Source organism: Tympanuchus pallidicinctus, unplaced genomic scaffold (assembly GCF_026119805.1).
Source record: "Tympanuchus pallidicinctus isolate F22 unplaced genomic scaffold, pur_lepc_1.0 scaffold8, whole genome shotgun sequence".
Taxonomy (NCBI): Eukaryota; Metazoa; Chordata; class Aves; order Galliformes; family Phasianidae; genus Tympanuchus; species Tympanuchus pallidicinctus.
In genome coordinates, this window is record NW_026294802.1 from 51,216,166 (window position 1) to 51,233,934 (window position 17,769).

Below are 17,769 nucleotides of genomic sequence, written 5' to 3' on the forward strand. Positions count from 1 at the left end.
CAATTGTGAACTCAAGTGGTGGATTATTCTAGCAGATACTCCTGCCAGTTCTTATGGTGGGTTGCTTGGGGTTCAGCAGGAGCAACCTTGAATACCAAACTCCTACAAACAAGTTTTGTTTTCCATCCTTCTTCCGTTGGATTCTTTGTTTGGCAAGTCAGCTCTCTGGGTGCTGTGTCTCTGTGGGAGTGTGCCTGCCATCTGTGTGTGCTGGTGATGCCTACGACTTCAGCCATCCGTGAGTTAACCTGGCAAGGGCTATACTCAACGTGCTTCAGGGCTGTGCATGGACACTTCCCGTATTTCTAGTATATAATGCAGCAGTTCAAGTGCAAGTACAGAGAAATATTTATTCAAAGCACAATTGACTTGAACTTTCACAGATAAAGGACAGCTTCTGGCTCAAAGGTCATCGGTGTGCCTTCGATGCAGTCATGTGAGCAGAGGTAAAATGACTGTCACATCTCAGTCTTGCTGCCTGTTTTAATATCTTCACTTTAAACAGACTCCTGCATTATAAAGCTGCTTGAAGTGAGATGTTTCTGTTCATCTTGATTTTTAACATTTTTTTTAGTTTTTTATTTTTTATTTTTTAAGTTTTCATCTGTGCCTGTTGCCATAGGAGTTTGCGTGTTTGTAAGGAGCAGGAGTTGGCTGCTGTACAAACTGTTGGACAACCAGAGTATTAACTGTAGAGTAGAAAGTAGCAATCCTGATTCAGTTCAGGAATGAAGCCATTTAAATTTCTCTGTTTAGGTAGCTTTGTGTAGTGAACTAATTGTTTTTCAGTTGCATTGAGTCAGGTTTAAGAACTGTTCTAACTTGTTGCATAACACGAGCGGTCCTGTTTCTCTTACTGTCTGAAGGACCTGAGCACTAGATCAGCTCTGAAGGTGCACCCAAATGAAGAGGCATCCTACAGCTTTCATGGGAATGTGGAATTGGACTTGCTGTATTAAAATTGGGATAGAACATCACATAAGCCTTGTAACATAGTGGTATCTTACGAATGAGTCTGACAGCTGGTACTAATCACTTAGGACTCACTGTTTTATTTTTTCCTTTGCATCACTTAGAAGTGAACTTACAAAGTCAGAAGGGGGGTCGCAGGTTCTTCCCTAAGGAAAAGGCTGAAAAGTGCTTAAGGAGTGGATGGCACTTCTTCAGTTTCTTGTAAGCTGAAAGCCAGCTGGCAAAACTGTGTGGAAGCAGCAGTTGAACTAGAGAAGGGATTACATGTCCTCATGGAGAGCAGAACTGGGTACAAAGCTGTTCCTCTTCATGTTGCCTTCAAACCCAGGCTTCCTGCAGTAATGCTTAGGGGTGTGACAGGGAGAAGAGCTCTCGTAAGACACTGTAATAGACTGTGTTCTGTGATTTGTTTGTAATCTGCATCTTCCACCTACTCTTGCTGTACCTTTCCAGAAGTCTTTGCAATATTTGATGGTAGAAATTTGTTAGCAATCCCATGGATTTTCTTAACTAAATGGTGCTGTGCAGGAAAAAGATTCAAGCTCTGCCTTACTCTAAACTTGTATGAAGTCTCCTGCCACTAGTTTTCTGAAACAAAAATATTTCCTTTGGAATACATGGCTTTGCAAGCAGATGCTTTCAAGTTCCTCCCCTGTACTCAAGGGCTGGATGGAGATTCTAAGACAATAAAAAGGAAGGTGACAGAACATCGTGGTTCACTGTTCTTGCTGTCCCCACTTGTGAACATTCTCCTGTAAGGGCAGGACTGTAACTTCGGCAGTACTGAAGCAGATTGAAGTATTTTTGTAGCACTGACTTGTTTATTGTGTTTCAGTTTATTCGAAGAACATTTCAAAACTGCACGACATGAATTACATTATCAAAACAGAACTTAATACAGCTAACCAGCAAAGCATGCAAACACTACCAGGCTGTATCATAAATTGCACTTAAACCCCAGGAGTTTGTTGAATGTTCTCAGTCTATGCGTTTCTTTATTTGCTCCAAATCAGTAGTTTTCCCAGAAGTTTTGTTTCTCGTACTGAATGCATCTTTAAGACTATCGACATCTCTCACTAAAGCAATCAGACAATCAAAAACAGAGAGGAGAACAGTATTCAGTAAGTTTACACTGGAAAAACTGAAGGTATGAATTGGAATACTATCACATTTTAGAACCTGCACAATAAAGTACGTTTTTCTTTTTAAAGAGAAACCTTGTAATGATTTCAGCGTCCTTTCAAGCACATCAGAAAGCAAGTTTTCATCTGAATTTCAGCTCCTTATGTCATTAAGGATGCATCAAGTGGTTTAAGAACCTTGTCTTTCAGTGTGATACTCTGCTTCTCACAGCTGCGCTCTGCTGAAGCTGGTGGGATATCTAGACTTAGAGCCAGGAAATATCAGTCCCATCTTCTGAGATAGAGTCACAGCAGGGCATTTCTTCTGCTCAATGTTTAATAGGCACTTTATTTAAGGCCCTTTCCTTTCATAAGACAGAAGGAAAAAGGGGCAGCTTACAAGTACTGAAATGACAGTGCTGTATTATCAGTGGTTCAAGGCATTGCAGATGGGAAAGTAACTCACCCCCAAGCACAGATGTTGATCCAGCATGAGGGGAAGATTACTTTGGCAAACAAAAAAATACATTTTTCAAAGTAAAAATTATAAAAGTAGCTGTTCTTTCAGCAAGGTGTCTTTTATGTAGTATTTACAGTCGCTCACTCTCTGATAATACTGCTTATCCTCTTGTAATTTTCAGTCTACCTCACAGCAGAGGAATAAGAGAGCAGGAATGTGTGTTCACAGGTTTTTGGTGCTCCCACTGTTTCCTTAGACTATCGCACTCCATTCAGGATTCTTCTAAAAGATCAACTAAATCCATGTAAATGATGTGAAGGTGGCAGTTCATACAATCACTGGCTGTGCAGGTGAGTTTCAGTTAAATTTTCCATTGTAAGGTTGATTTAGGTGTATGAAGCTTTAAAACAATATCCTTCTAGAAAAAAACTGCAACAGTTTTGATTTGTGTCTTTTTCAAAGCAGATGAGAACAGTATTTTTCTCTAAAACTGATTTAGTGCAAAATTCCTCACGTCTGTTTACCAAGGCACTTTGATCAGATCTGTGATCATAAAAGTAGCAATTAGGATCAAATGTTTTGCTCTTAACAGTACAGGCCATCAGATTTACAATGCATCTTGTTTACTGTGATGTCCCAACCATCTTATCTTGAAGGGTGTGCAGTTTAAATATTAAATTCCTGTTGCTGAAATAGCAGTAGAAGCAGTAGAATTCTTCATTACCACTCAGTTTGACTAAATAAAAATTAAGGGAGCTTAGATTCTTGCAGATTGATTGGAAGTAGTGCTTGGAAAATGTTCCTGTGCAAAAATTGTACGTAGATGTTTTTTGTATAATCTTCTACTGTCTCAGTTGAACATGAAAGCACTGTTACAAGATTATCGTCCACATAACAGAGATGGCACAGATCTGAATAACACTGCAGTAAGAAGAAAATGTAAGAGTATCAGAAAAAAAGTGTTGTTACTGCAGGAACAATGGCTGCTACAGCAGACAAGCAGCTCAAGGTGCCTGAGCATTCTTAGCTTTCTTCCTGCTTTTCAAGTGTTTGTGTTTCTTAAAAGCAGAACACTGTGTAAGAAGGGATGTTCTGTTTTTCCTTTGGCGCCAACAGGTTTGAATTCTGTGAGCCAAAACCAGAAGTGCATTCTGCAATTCCAGGTCAGAAATATTCCTCTTTATCCACAACTTAGGCCAAACACATTCTGCATAAATATATGGTTTCTGAAAGCAAGTTATACAGCCATGTTAGATTTAACATGTGTGCCCTGAAGGAGAATAGGCATGTGGCCCTTTGACTAGTAAACAGAAGGTCAGCATCTGTTTCTTTTCCTCAGTTGCAAGGTAAAACTACAGTGGAGCAACTATTCTGCTAAATGCACAGGCAGCTCCTTCTCATCTCAATAAAGGGCAAGGTAAGGTACCTAAAGCTGAAGTTCGTAAAACCTGTGCAAGACAAGTTCTGTGGAAGCTCTGAAGGAGGAGCTTTACACAGTCTGAAGATGAAGGGCTGGGCCCACAAACAGCAAGCTTGAACAAAAAGCCCAGAACAAAGCAAACAAAGCTGCCTTAGCTTGTAGTGAGTAGTATACTGTTGTTGGGTCAGTGCAATGGAAAGATCTCAGCATCTTAAAGATAGAAGAAGGGAACGTTTCCAGGGCTGCAAAGTATGTAATGATAAGGTGCCTGGGACGGGTAGTACAGTGCACTCTTAACAAGACAGGATCTGCTCTGACTTCTTTCTCCCCTTTGTTCAATGATGGTGTTTGGCTGCAGTAAAAGAACTCTTCAGATGAGTTGCAAAGATGCTGCTCTCTTCAGAAGCCTAAACCAGAAAAAGCCTTAGTCTTGCAGTAGTCCCCTCATATCATAAACATTCCCTGCTTTTCCTGGAGAACTACCTTCTTCACCAAATGGATGTAGATACTGGTAAGGACTGTGCTTTCTCTACATTCTGTTACAGTAAGTTCCATAAAAAGATTTTAGTCCTCTCTGAGGACAGGAAGGTGCACTTAGCAGTGATGGGAGAGGACCACTCAGTTGTGCTTTGGCTTTAGACAACGTCTCCTCTTGCCCCACAGCCTAATATCTGTAGATATTAGATTCTGTCTTGCTGAAAACAAATGTTGCCCTCCTAGATTCCAGTCAGGACAGGCTGTCCCCTCAATCATTTTCTGAGGAACTGGGAACTTCAGTGCAAGAAAGACAGCCTCTCTCGTGGGGGATTTTACATCGTATTTGCCTCTTACAGTTTGGATTTGGGAGTAGATTGGAGCAAGCTCCTCATGTCTAGCAGTGCTGTTTCAAGATAATGTGCCATGCGAGCTGCATTTGTTTCAGCACAGCTGTTGAATGCTGAAATGGCAAAGTTGATATGTTCATCCATAGGGTTGTAACAGATTCCATAGCCATCTGGAACCACGGGACCAAAACACATCACACAGTCTGTCTTTGCTGGGACCTGTGGAGACAATGTGATTAAACTTCTAACTACCCAGGCAAAAAATGCAGCTATCAAAGGCTAACTATGTCAACAGTAGAAGAAACTCCTGAAAATGCTCTAAGGAGAACCTTGTGCTGAGCTCCCCCTGCCTGCACACACATCTTGGATTCTGCTGTGTAGTAGCAGTGTGATTTCTTGTGGCTCTACAAAGGAGAAAACTCTGATATCAGCTTCTAATAAATCACAAGCAGAACTTGTTCAGTAAGACCCGGAGCACAGCAGATGGCACCTAACTCCACTTTCTACCATGTGCAGGTAGGCACCAAACGCTTTTGGTTATCTCAGCCTTGGTTATGCTTGTGTTTTATGCAGTAGAGAAGGCCTGGCAGCTGCAGATTAGATCTGCAGTTTTACTGGGGCTGGTAGCAGTTTTAAAATATTGTGAAGAGATGAGGGAGAAATGTGGGGAAGAAACACAATGGTAATAAATATAGACCACTTCCATCTTTGCTTAAATGAGTCCTACCTGGCTGGTTGAGAGATTGAAGTGTGTTGCAACAGCATATGCTGTGTCCATGAACAGTTCAGGCATGCTCACTAAATCCTCAATAGCTTGAAGCTTCAGGCCCAAGAGGTGGCGATCTATTGCATTCCCCCTTATTGCCTGTAAGGATGGAAGAGCAGGTGAAAACCTGTCTTGCAGCAAAGTGAGTAACACTATCACCACTGGGTCAAAAAAACACCAACAAAAAGTCCACAAAAAAAACCCCAAACCAACAACAAAAACCTTTCTAAGTATCTATACATCTACAAAGTTAGAATACTGGACATTGCCCTTAGCGAGTCAGTCTCATTTGTAAAGACTGTGAAAATAAACATACTGGTGGAACCCACTTTACAGTTCCTGCCTATGTGCTTTCTCTGGTTTAAGGTGTTTTCCTGCAGCTGTGGCATTAATCAGAAACCATGGCAGTGAAAACAGAAGTTTTTTTGCTCTTAGATTTTTCCTATCACAAGGGGCTCTTAAACAACTAGTTAAAGAGGAGAAAGCATTCGGGCAGTAGCATTAATGGCCACATCACTGTGCCACAGAGATAAAGCTCTTTAGGTCTTGGATTTGTTTGTTTGTTTGTTTGTTTTTATTCATTTATTGTGTAAAACCTCAATGATGGTTGCACAGAGGTCACTTACCATATCTGTGTATTCCCTGTGGGCCTGGGTAGCTCTCCTCAGCAAGTCGGTTTTCACCTGGTCCTGAAAGGAACACACACATCTTTAGTTTTTCTACAGAACAGCTAACCTCCTTTCAATCATTCCTGTAGGACACAGGTATTTCTGCCTTGTGTGTCTGTACTAGTGTTAATTTTAAAATGATGTTGTTTGGCTGTGTTATGTTATTTCAACTGGAGTTCTCCATCCATCAGCAGTAAAACTTAAGGTGCCTAAGCAAACTATTAGAAGGGAGTTGATTCCTTTTGGGAGTATTAGAAACATCCACCTGTTGTTTCCCTAGCTTTCAGTCCACTCAAAAGAAAGCTAAATTAAATCCAAGGTGAGTAACTGTATACTCTAAGATACATTTTAGCTCAACTTGATACCAGGTGCAGTTCTGCAAAGCTGAAAAAAGCTGACAAAGCCAAATAAGCATCTTTCCCTTATTTCCTGCTGTGGCCTCCTCTCATGCTACTTCTCTGAAATCCTCACCGATTTGTCAGGGCTGTCCATGGATTGCACAAACTTAAGAGACTCAATAGAAGCAGAGCGGATGGTGTCTGTGCGGCCCAAACGGAACATCCTCAGTGAGGCGCTCTCATACGTGGGACAGGCATGGCCGTACATCCTGGGAGATGGGGAAGAGTCAAGCTCGTGTATTTGATCTGAAGGTGGGGAGGATGCAAAGCTACCTCCTGAGTTGGTGATCTTACCTGTAATATGCTAGCTGCAAGGCCAGCTGGATGAAAGCATCAGGACTTATCTTCTCTGACTTGGGGAAGGCTTTTCCAAATTGATGAAAGACCATCACTTTGATATCCAGGTCTTGGACCATGCTGCAAGGAAAGAGACAGGAAGCGTTCCTTCACCTGCTGCTTGTTTTTGAAACATAAATGCATGAACCTGGCTTTCCTGAGGCTGAGAAGGAACAGGCTGCTTGGATCTACGTAGGGACTGATGGCTCCATCACAGTCAGGCTTGATTAGACATGCAGGTGAGTTCTTCTGGTCATTGCTAAAAATCTACACTGAGTTAGATGGGCTTATGTCTGTATACTCCAGTGTCCCTAGCTGAATCTGCTGAGGCTTTGTTCTTAGCAAAAGTGGAATGGATAAACAATTGGCCCTTTTCCATGCCTTTCAGTTTCCTCTTAGCAGGTGGCATTAGTGTGCTTTTCAGCTAGGCTCAATGTTGACCCAGTAAGTCATTGGAAAAACTCCCTAGCAGCAGTGGGGGAAGGAAGGCTGATGTGTTTGAAATGGGGACATGAGTTAAACCTTCAGTCACTCACCAGAACCTCTCCAGTGCTTTGTACTTACATGTTAAGGTTCTGTTTTGCCTTCTCTATGTCATTCTTGATTTCTGGAGTTATGTTAAACCGCAGCTTCTTGGGCATTGGCAAAGGAATCATTGGTGATCTTACCAGCTCGGGTTTCTTCCTGCTTAGAGAAATGATATGTTTAATCAGTCCTTTGACACAAGACTCAGCTAAACATAGTGGAACAGGGGCAGAAGTGCACAGGAGATTTGCCACGCGCTGAAAAACTCTTCACAGTGCCATTACAATGATTTTTGAAGAGTATGAGTGAAATCTCTTCAGTGCCTCCTGCCCAAAAGGAACAGGTACTAGGCAAAAGTCCTGTTGACTCTGAAGAGTAACATTCCCTAAAAATGGAAGCAGCGTGAGCTTGCCTGCTCAATTCTCATTATAAATGTAAGAAAAGCCATCACCAATTAGCATACGATACCGTTCCTCAAGAATAAATTCTTGGTGGAGCAGTGAAGAGGCATGGTCTTGGGGAAACAGGTGCCATAACAGCTTTTCCTTATTTCAAAAGCTGAGGAATGGTAGAGCAGGCAGGACTCACGTGTATTGCACAATGTGATCCAGAATAGCAACGATGGGTGGACCTTCTGCGGGAGCGTGCTCATATACCAGACCACAGGAGCCATCTTCAGCAATGATGAACTATGAGAGATCAGGAAGGAAAATGACTAGTACATGAAGCACGAGCTATCCAGAGAGAGGTGTTAGTGCCTCACTGCTCTGGAACAGACTGGAGAGTGAACCTATTCCTGCATGCTTCAAAGGTAACACACAGAAGTCTTTCAGCAGGCCTAGAAAGATCTAATACTACTGCTAAGAGTTTTGAAAAACTAACTAGATAGAAGTGTGCCTGACAGCTATATTGGTGTGCTCTGGCAGTACAGAGTAGTTCAGTGGGTTTGATTTTTTCAGTTGCACATGTAATACAGGAATAATATCACCATATGCTGACTTAGCCTTACTTTTGCATTACCTGAAACATCTCAGCTTTATCCCATCAAGGAAGAGTTCCAAATAGGAACAAAATAATGGAAAACGTGGAGACCTCAGCAGAGATAGCAATCTTTTAAAGAACCACAGCTTTGATCTGTGAGCCAGGATAGGTGAACTAATAAGGGGGAAGCTCAAATAGCAGCTGCTCATGAATGTTCTTGATTGAATGGAGAATTGACCAGAAGGATGCTGTGGGATGGCAGCTGATGCTGGGGGGGGAGTGGGAAGAGCAACAAAAAAAACCCTGGGCAGCTTCTAGCAGAAACTGGGAAAGTGACAAGCCTAGGGAAAATAAAAGAAACAGACCTCCCTATGTTTGGGCTGCCTCCAAGCAGACAAGGCATTGTTCACCGCAGGCAGAAAATTGATTTACAAGGAACACAAAGAACAGCTACACTGAGTAAGCGTGGGCAGAGGCAGTAGAAGAAATGCAAAGTCCCTGAAGCAAGTTGAGTTGACAGCAAGGGAAACTGAAGGATCTCACGCTGTCAGCTTCCACAGCTTATCTCCTCTGTTTCTCCACTCAGTGCTAGAGAAGCTTTCCTGCAAAAGGTGTCTTGGATTGCTTGGCCCCTTTCAGTCTCAGGAAGAAGCTCAGACTCATCTATTCAGAATCGTTTGAGATCAGCACTTACTTGAAGGGTTTTGTCGAACCATCGGTTCCCACTGTTCCAGCGACTGCCTCCACCGTGCAGCATCTGAGCGGCCACACGACTCTGGTAGATGTCGTCAGACACCCGTGGCATCGGTGCATCAAGGCAGACAGTGCAAATGCTCTTCTCAATTGTACGTACAGATTCCTTGTTGGTCTTATCTGGGAGAGAAAAGGAACAAAAAATAAGAAGAGGGAGTTGAAAAGCTTTCGAGTGGAGAGAGACTGGCATTTGAAAGAGAAGGTTTGAAGGAGCAGTGTTGGATCCCTATGGTACATCAGTGTAATATGTATTATTTAGGGATGTAAAGTGATAGCAGCTGGGTTAAAGATGAATATATACAGTTCCTTCCTTTTCTCAGGCTGGATGGGTCCTGGGCAGCCTGATGTAGTGGGTGGCAACCAGCCCACAGCAGGGGTTGGAACTGGATTATCTGTAAGATTCCTTCCAACTTAAGCCATTCTATGATTTGCAATTCTTACAACCCCAACAAACTCCAGGATTTTGGCTCTAATTCACCAAACTTCAGCTTTCACTCATGTACCTTCTACAACAGAAAAAGCAACAGTTTACAATGAAATCCGCTTGCTGCTTTGGGGTGGGAAGTTCATGTACGTGTTTCCAAAAGCTTTCCAAAGGAAAGAATTGAGCAGAGCACAGCAGTGAGGTTGGTTTTCAAACATTTGTAGTGTTCGTTAGCACTTGGACGTTAGGGACTGTACACACCTTTCAGAAGGTTGTTGTAAGCTTTTGCCCAGCTGTTTCGGTGGTTGGTGGTGAGGATTCCAATAGGTTCTTTGTTTGTTTGGAGGGAGGTGTTCCAGATCTTCTCCAGCTGAATAAAGAGTTGGTCGGTGGTAAGGGGGCTGCCATCACTGTTGTACACATCCAGCTCAAAGAACTGAAGATGAGAACAGACAAGGACATAGGAAATGAAAGAAGATCTTAATTATCCAGCTGCCAAAAGAATGAGCAGCCACTCTGAAGAGGTAAGACCTGATCAAAGAACTCAGTTTGAAAGCAGACCTTTGAAAGGCATTCAGAATTGACAGACCAACCAAGTCCTACTTTCCTTGCAGGACATAAATACAGTCCAGGTTTCAAGAAGGTTGAAAGCTGTGGTAATGAGGGCCAAAACACAAGGATTTTCTATTTCCTACATTTGCCTATAGTGGTAGAATTTGTTACCAATTTCCAACTTGAGTCCCAGCCTCCTAAGTCTGGGCTTTGAGAGACAGGGGTTGCAGGGACAAGAAAAAGAGGTTTCTGCCTCATCCCTTGCTTGCACAGGTCTATCCCAGCTGTTGTTCAGCTAAAGCCAAAGGGAATAAAGGAAGCAGGCGTGAATCTCTGCTGAGGCAAACCTTGTGGGCAGAGTTTGTGTTCCATTTTCTTCAGCAGCACAGCTTACTGAAAGGGACATGTGCATCTAAACAAACCTCCTTGAAAGTCCAGGAGCTGCTCTTACCTGGAAGTTGTGAACCACTGTGATGTGTCTGGATTGCTTCTTGCCCTTGGCGTAGTTGACAATGGAGTCCCGCTTGGGCCCAGGAATGCGGCAGGACGAAAGGATCTGGTAGTACTGGTTCATGCAGAGGGGCTTCCCACCCAGGTACTCCACTGGGAGGGTCTCACTGAAGATATATCCAGGTATGGAAGAGAAAATATAGCAGTGAGAGGGCCTGCTTTCCTTACACAAGACAGACACAGGACAGCCACTGCGCAGCCGCTATCACCTCCAGCAAAACCTAACCGTGTGTGCTGATGGTATAAAAAAGGCTCATCTTTTCCCATTCCTGCTGTGTTAGCTGTCTGCTAAGCTGAATTAAGAGCCTGATAATACTGGGAGATGTATTGTTTCCAGTAAAACAGCAGAAGGATGTTTTCAGCTTTAATCTAGTGGGCCAGCTATGATTCATCAGCTAAGAGTGAGCCTCAATGGACCACTTTAGCAATATATTCCCACTACCCTTTCCACGGTTGGCCCCGAGCCTTAGCTGAGTTTGGATGCAAAGGTATGATGTTGGTTATGTGTTGGCAGATGCTATTTTGAGAACATAAATAAGGTGTATTCAGTTGGTGCTTAGAAGAGAGGGAGTGGGGAGGAACAAGTTTCTCTAAGGCTAGCTGGAAGATGAGCAACACCAGAAACCCAAAAGGAGAGAGACAAATTCCTGCAGCCTGAGCTGTAACTTGTTCTGTGGGCAAACAGAAGTATGTAACTCCACAAGACTGTCTGGCTCAATCCCTCTAAACATGTATGCATGCCAACCAGAGCATTAAGGTAAACAAAGAACATGAAGAAAGTAAATTTGTTCTTTAGCAGTGGTAACCCTGACAGCTAGCAGCAATGCTGATTACAGTATCTCTTCAATATGTGCTGCTATCTGTAAGCTTTTTATTTGGAAGGGAGATTTATTGACTAGGGTCAGCCTCTCTGTGACAGTAAGGAACACCTGAGAAGTCAGAAAAGTTGCTAACTCACTTGTCAATCATGGTCTTGAAATCCAGGATGCCCTCGATCATCTTTGCAGCAAACCTGGAAAAATATCGAATGTAACAAATTGAGATTCCAACACAGAGCACCTGGGGCAGAGGGGCTAGCTAAGGAAGAGGAGCAGCAAAGCCTTCTCTCTGCTCTGTAGAAGTTCATCCATTCTGCCAAGCCCCTGTTGTGTCCATCTCTGGTTAGCTGATACAGCCACTCTGGGGGTGTGATTTCAGACTGCTGGATAGTCCAGCCCTTTAGCACTTAATTATTACATAACAAGGGAATTCTGGACAACTCTCAAGATAGGGTGTAGTCTGAATATATAAATAACCCTCTAAAAGCAGCATTTTCTACTGCTGTGTGATGATTTTTGTCCCATCCAAGTCTCAGCATTAAAACAACATGAAGGGGACTTCTGCCCTTCCCTGGCCAGAGGCCAGCTCTGAGTTTCAAGCTAAACTGCAGCTGTACATCTCTGTATTGAGGACTCATTAATGCTGATCTAGCTCCTACCTGCTTCATGTTCTGCTGCTCATGCAGCCCTAAAAGCACTCCTTTGGCAGTGAAGGATCTGAAACAAATGCAGGCATGCTGCATACTGACACTGAGGTGTTGTGCTCACTAGGATCAACAGAAACAGTTTGTAGTGACCAGCCACATCCAACTGCTTTGCTTGGGAGTGACAAGTTGGCCTTTTCTGACCTGGGAGCTCTGAACCACGCGTGGGAGGAAAGGGGCAGGAGGTCACTGTGACAAGAGGTTGCAGTCAGCTGAACTTCAAAGGCTTTAAAGTAGTAGCAGCATTTGGCATCTGCATGCAGTGTCATCCAGATTTGCTCAACCTCCCCATCCCTAGTAAAAATCAAAGTGACTCCAAGAACCTAAGGGCTGTTAAACAAACACAGCACGTGTCTTCCAAGGTAGTTTTCAGTGAAAATTTCCCAGCCTTACTGAAAAATCTGAGGAAGTAAAACAGCCAAGAAACAGAAGTCAGGGAGTCATTTCTGAGAGGAAACAGCCTGGGAGCAGAGTTAGAGCTTCAGGGGAAGAGCTTTGTTAGCTGACTTGTTTCCAGTCTCTTTTGACAGACTGAGGACTAAAGAACACTTTCTAAACTTGCTTTCTGATTTCTGAAGCTTTAGTTTCAAGCTACACCGTCAAACTTCTTTATGCAGTCACAAAATAGACACTTTGAACTGTATTTTCAAGGGTAGCCCAGATTATCGTGTGGCTGCTCAGTTCCCTGGGTTGGAACAGTGGTAGTTCTCCAAGTCTTATCTGCTATCCACACAAAAGTGAATACAAGCAAAACTTTTCAGAGGTGTTTGTGTAATTCTGTGTTGTCCTTGTAAGGCTCACCCTCTGTACTGCTGGTCAGGTGTATCCAAGGAGCAGATACAGCTGACAGCAGCAGTGCTGCCCTGGTTGGTACTTCTCATCTGCAGGGAGCAGCAGTAACTGGGGAAGAGGTAGTCCTGTGTAAAGGTCAATGCTAACGTTTTGCAGATGGAGTTTGAAACACACGTCTACAATGGTGGTTAAAAATTAAAGGGAGGGAAGAGAAGATGTGAACCAGATGCTGGTTCAGGAATGAGCAAGAGAATCTGCTGCAGATGGGCAGCGGTGGGCTGGTTTTAGCTGTGGGACTCTGATGCTTACAACAAAGGGCAGACAACAAAGGGCAGGGCAGAACTGCTAAAAGTTCTGGTCATGGAGAGAGACTGGTGACTGTTGGTCTTCTAACCCATAAATGAAATTACAAAACAGGAGACAGTCCCTGCAGCAAGTTCCCTTGTCCCTCAGAACTAGCAAACTTTCACACCTAGGCTAGTCTTCATGCCTCCTTTAATTGCACACACAGTCTTACTGCCTTCTAGCTTTTAGTGTGTCAGATATATCCTCACAATGCCTCCAGTCAGGGCTGTCAAGCAAAGACAAACTTAAGTTTTGAGTTCAGTGCCTGAACCACCAGACTCTTCACCTTATAACCAGGATTCCTTACAGCCTACCAGCCTTTCCTTATCTGTATAGCCCTCTTGCACAGCATGGACAGGCTATAGCATGCCAACTACTCCCAGACAGCCTGAACACCCACCCCCAGTCCAAAAGAGGTAGCTCATCCCATCTGAAGCCCAAGGGAAGGCAGAAAAGGACTTTACCTGAGCTGCCCTTGTCGATCCTGAAAATCCTGCTTAGGTAAAACCACACCAGGGCTGGAGTGAACCACAACTGGCAGGCGATACTCCAGGTAAGCTGTCTTCAACCACCAGTCCGAGAGCTGGCATGGAGAAAGGCAACATGCAGGCACAGCATCTGCTGCTTTTTGACCCAAGCCAAGCTGAACGCTCTCAACACCTTGACCGCAGTTCTGCCCCACACTTTGCAAACAGACTGTTTGGGTTTTATGTTTTGTTTATGGTAGGGGGGCACTGTAGTGAAGCACTAGGGGCTTTTGATGCAGGGCTCAAAAAGGAAGTTTCCTTCAACTCCTTAGTGCCAGCTTTGCGATGCCAACAAGCTAAGGGCTTCAGCAGCCACAGCCAGGGGCAGTGACCCAAGCCCTGGTGAGGGTCGTGCACATCTTAGGAAGGCCAGCAGCAGGCTGCTCATGAAGACAGTGCCATAAGAACACAGATCCCAGCGGATGCTGGAGAGGCACGCATCAGGCCTCTCCCCCCACACAAAGCCTGGGACCAGAGTCCCAACCTACCCAGTTCTCTGTTTTCCTCGCTCTCCTCTCCAGGCCTTTCTGCAGTCTCTCCCCAACACCTCCTGGCTTGCGGAACTCAGCCACCAGCTCCTGCGTGTGGTTCAGCTCCTCCTCACTGATGATGGGCTGCAGGGTCAGCAGGTAGCGATCCAGCGTCTGCTGAAGCGGCGGCACGGGGAGAGGGGGCAATGCTTCTTGATGAAGTAGAAATCTGCCTGGGATCTTGCCTAAAGCTGTTGGCTTCAGCAGGCCATAGGGCCTGGCCTGTAAAGCACAAAGCAAATGTCGAGACAGAACTTCCCCCTGATGTGCATGGGGTCACAAACAACTTGGGTCTGGGAGTCCCCGTCCCGGATTCTGAAGGTATCTCATCAGGGGAACGGAGCACAAGAAGCAATGCAAGGTGCACATCTACGACTGCATGCTCTAGCAATTTCTAATCTCTATATGGTTGTAAGATGTTCAGAAAAGCTGCAAGAGAAATCTGATCAATCAGGATCCTGATTCTTATCTCCGTGCAGGAAACACTGCAAGGATAATAACACATCCCTGCTGTCTGGGTGCCTTCTAGCTGAGTATCTCCATGTTTCTCAAGCCAAACTTCCATCCCATGGGAAGTAAGTCATGAAAGAAACTTAATCTTAGGTAGTCAGAAGCCACGTAATTGCTTCTCAGGATACACAATAGAAGAAGGTCAAAAAATTAAGCAGAGCTCTGTAACAAAACAAATTACACTTTAGGCTTTTGGAAGGTGGGGGGGGGCAGATTTAGTTAAGGTAAGCTAAGCCTGAGGCAGGATTAAAACCCCTCTGCTTTGGCCAGGGATGGTCTATCACAAGTGATGGTCAGGGAAAGACTGGCTGTGTTGGCCTTTGGGCAGTGCTTCTTTGTGCTGGTGAACCTCCCTGTCGGTGGAAGCCCCAGCAGTATTAGGACAGCCTCTATTCAGTTGTACCAGTATGGAGCTGTTCAAATTATAGGAATCTCTGGAGAGGAATCACTGGGAGCTGTTCAGGAAATTGTGGGTGATGGCAACAGGCTTTGGGGATCAGACAGGTGAATGAAAGCCTTAGACAGCATCACACCAGGTGATATCCTTTTCTACAGGAGTCTGGGATGCAAAGTGCCTTTTGCTTAACCTTATTTGCAAGGCAATAAGAAAATAAGTGCCCCCATACCTCCCAGCTCCCAGGAGTTAAGCAGAGAGAAGAAGAAAAATCTGCAAAGTGACAAAGCTTTCTGCATGGTGCTGAGCCCTCAGAGAAAGTGCTGTATGCTCTTTGCAGGACACAATAAAAACCATGTGATCAAGGTTTGGGGAAGGAGGGTTAAAAACAAGAGAAGGGGGAATTACTCAAGCATTAAAAGAGAGGGGCTGGGAAGAGATGAAGGGAATTAATCATGGCAGCATGAGGATACTGTACCTTCTCTGCTTGCTTCTGCTTGCTATCCATGGCTGGGAGGACAGAAATGATCGTAAAGCTCTCCCTCGGCCTGTCTTGGTTTCCTCTTCCCCCTGACAACGGGCTGCCCGTGCAGGGCGTCACCTGATTAGCAAACTGCCACATGACTGCTCCGATCAGAGGGCTCAAGGCCAGGCACAGGTCAGGGAGAGCTGGGGGTAATCACACCATCAAATGCCATGAAGGCACCTTTCCAGGAAGCCCTCCCTCGGTCACTGATTGTCAGCCCTGCACTGCCCCGGTCTGTGCCTGCTGACTGCTCTTGGATCAATAGCTCTGGGCCTCCAGCCATGGCAGAAATGAAAGCATTTGGAGCTAAAGATATCTTCCTGCTCTTCCTCCATGCACGTATGATCATTATTGCAAGACTTTGGGAAGTAAAGGGTTGTCAACCCTTATAAATAAAAAGGTATCTCCAAAGCAGAGCAACAACACGGTGCAGTCCCAAGGACTATTACGCTCCTCTGGGCAACTGAGGGGGAGACAGAAGCAGGCTTTAAACACAGCTAAGATCACAAGCAAACAGAGAAAACCCCACACTAAATTAGTTGAAAACACAAGTTAAAACACGGGGTAGATTTATGTTTTCTCTTTTATGTCTGTCCTCTGCTTGTTTGGATCGAGGTCAAACTCAAATGTTTGATACAAGGAGGAGCAGTGATCACAGCTGAACAGAGGAGGCAGCTGGCAGCAGAGATAGTGAGTAGCCTGCCTTTTCCCCACAAGCACCGGGGAAACAAACAGCAGAGTGCAATGTGTGTGGATGGATCCAGCCTGCAGGCTGGCAATGCTCCCAGGCCACGTTCCAGTACAGCAAGTGACCTTTTCCAGAGTGTGTAAAGCTGATGCGAAGTCCACCTGCAGGCTTGGGGGCGGGATGGATTTCAGAGCGGTGTCTGATTCCCAGCACAGCCACAACGTGTAGTGTCAGATTGTGTTTGTCTTTTTAAATTAGAAACTGGAGCCCCCTCCAGCCCTGAGGCAACCAGTGCTGAGAAAGCACCTCATGGAGTGAATCCACAGAGCTGACACTATCCTACACTGCCTCCTGCCCTGACATCCACAGCGGTGTCAGTGAGCTCTGACAAAACCAAGGGCTGGGTGCTGCACTTTGGCAACAACAGCCCTACGCAGTGCTATAGACTTGGGGCAGAGTGGCTGCAATGGTATGCAGAGGAAAAGAATCTGGAGCTGAACGTGAGCCAGCAGTGTGCTCAGGTAGCCAAGAAGGCCAATGGCACCCTGGTTTGTATCAGCACTAGTGCAGCCAGCAGGAACACGGAGGTGACTGTGGCCCCATACTGGCACTGGTGGGGCTGCACCTCAGTGCTGTGTTCAGTTCTGGGTCCCTAGAAAGACATCGAGGCTCCAGAGCGTGTCCAGAACGTCTCTTCTCAAAGGAGCAGTGCTGCATTGACGCAGCTGCCCACCCTGCACAGCTGCTGGGGTCACCATGCATGGAAGTGTTCCAGACCCGCGGAGATGCGGCACTGAGGGACGTGTCGGTGGGCTGGGGTTGGGCCTGGGGATCTGAGAGCCGTTCTCCAACCTTCACGGACATCTTGCCCAGCAGCGATGCCAAGGCCCAGGCGGGCCTCAGGGCCTGCAGGCTGCCATCCCCTGCCTGCACCCCTCAGCGACAAGGGGACACCACCCGCACCCCCGCTCCCCTCAGGCTGGAGGCGAGGCCCGGCCGCCATCTCACGCACCCCGCGCCCCATCCCGTCCCTCTTGCCTCGCACTCACCGCCGCCCTCGCCACGCAGCCCAGCATGGCTCCGCTCCCGGCCGCCGCCGCCCGCCGCAAGGACACCGGCGACACCGGGCGCCGCCGCCCCGCTCGGCCAATAAGGGGCGGGGCCGCTACGCCGCCATCTTGGTGCGGGACGAAGCCGGCTCCGCCATTTTGGGAAAGGGCACAAC

General features: G+C 45.6%; 1 protein-coding gene across 1 annotated transcript; it reads right to left on the minus strand.

The window, feature by feature from the left end:
- Positions 1 to 1,771: 1,771 nt before the first annotated feature.
- Positions 1,772 to 17,725, minus strand: CRAT (carnitine O-acetyltransferase). Its single transcript, XM_052668884.1, has 14 exons — positions 17,594 to 17,725; positions 14,385 to 14,648; positions 13,834 to 13,952; positions 11,669 to 11,722; positions 10,652 to 10,817; positions 9,910 to 10,084; positions 9,166 to 9,344; positions 8,079 to 8,179; positions 7,530 to 7,649; positions 6,924 to 7,046; positions 6,703 to 6,838; positions 6,190 to 6,252; positions 5,525 to 5,662; positions 1,772 to 5,016 (listed from the first exon to the last, which is right to left on the minus strand). Exons 1-14 carry the CDS (start codon positions 17,618 to 17,620, stop codon positions 4,801 to 4,803), a joined length of 1,881 nt encoding a protein of 626 aa, XP_052524844.1. The 5' UTR covers positions 17,621 to 17,725; the 3' UTR covers positions 1,772 to 4,800.
- Positions 17,726 to 17,769: the final 44 nt, after the last annotated feature.

Coding starts and splice junctions, on each gene's coding strand:
- CRAT (XM_052668884.1), bottom strand. CDS start 17,620: ATGCTGGGCTGCGTGGCGAGGGCGGCG. Junction 13,953..14,384: donor CGAGGAAAACAGAGAACTGG/GTAGGTTGGGAC, acceptor TCTCCATGCCAG/CTCTCGGACTGGTGGTTGAA. Junction 10,085..10,651: donor CAGTGGTTCACAACTTCCAG/GTAAGAGCAGCT, acceptor TCTCATCTTCAG/TTCTTTGAGCTGGATGTGTA.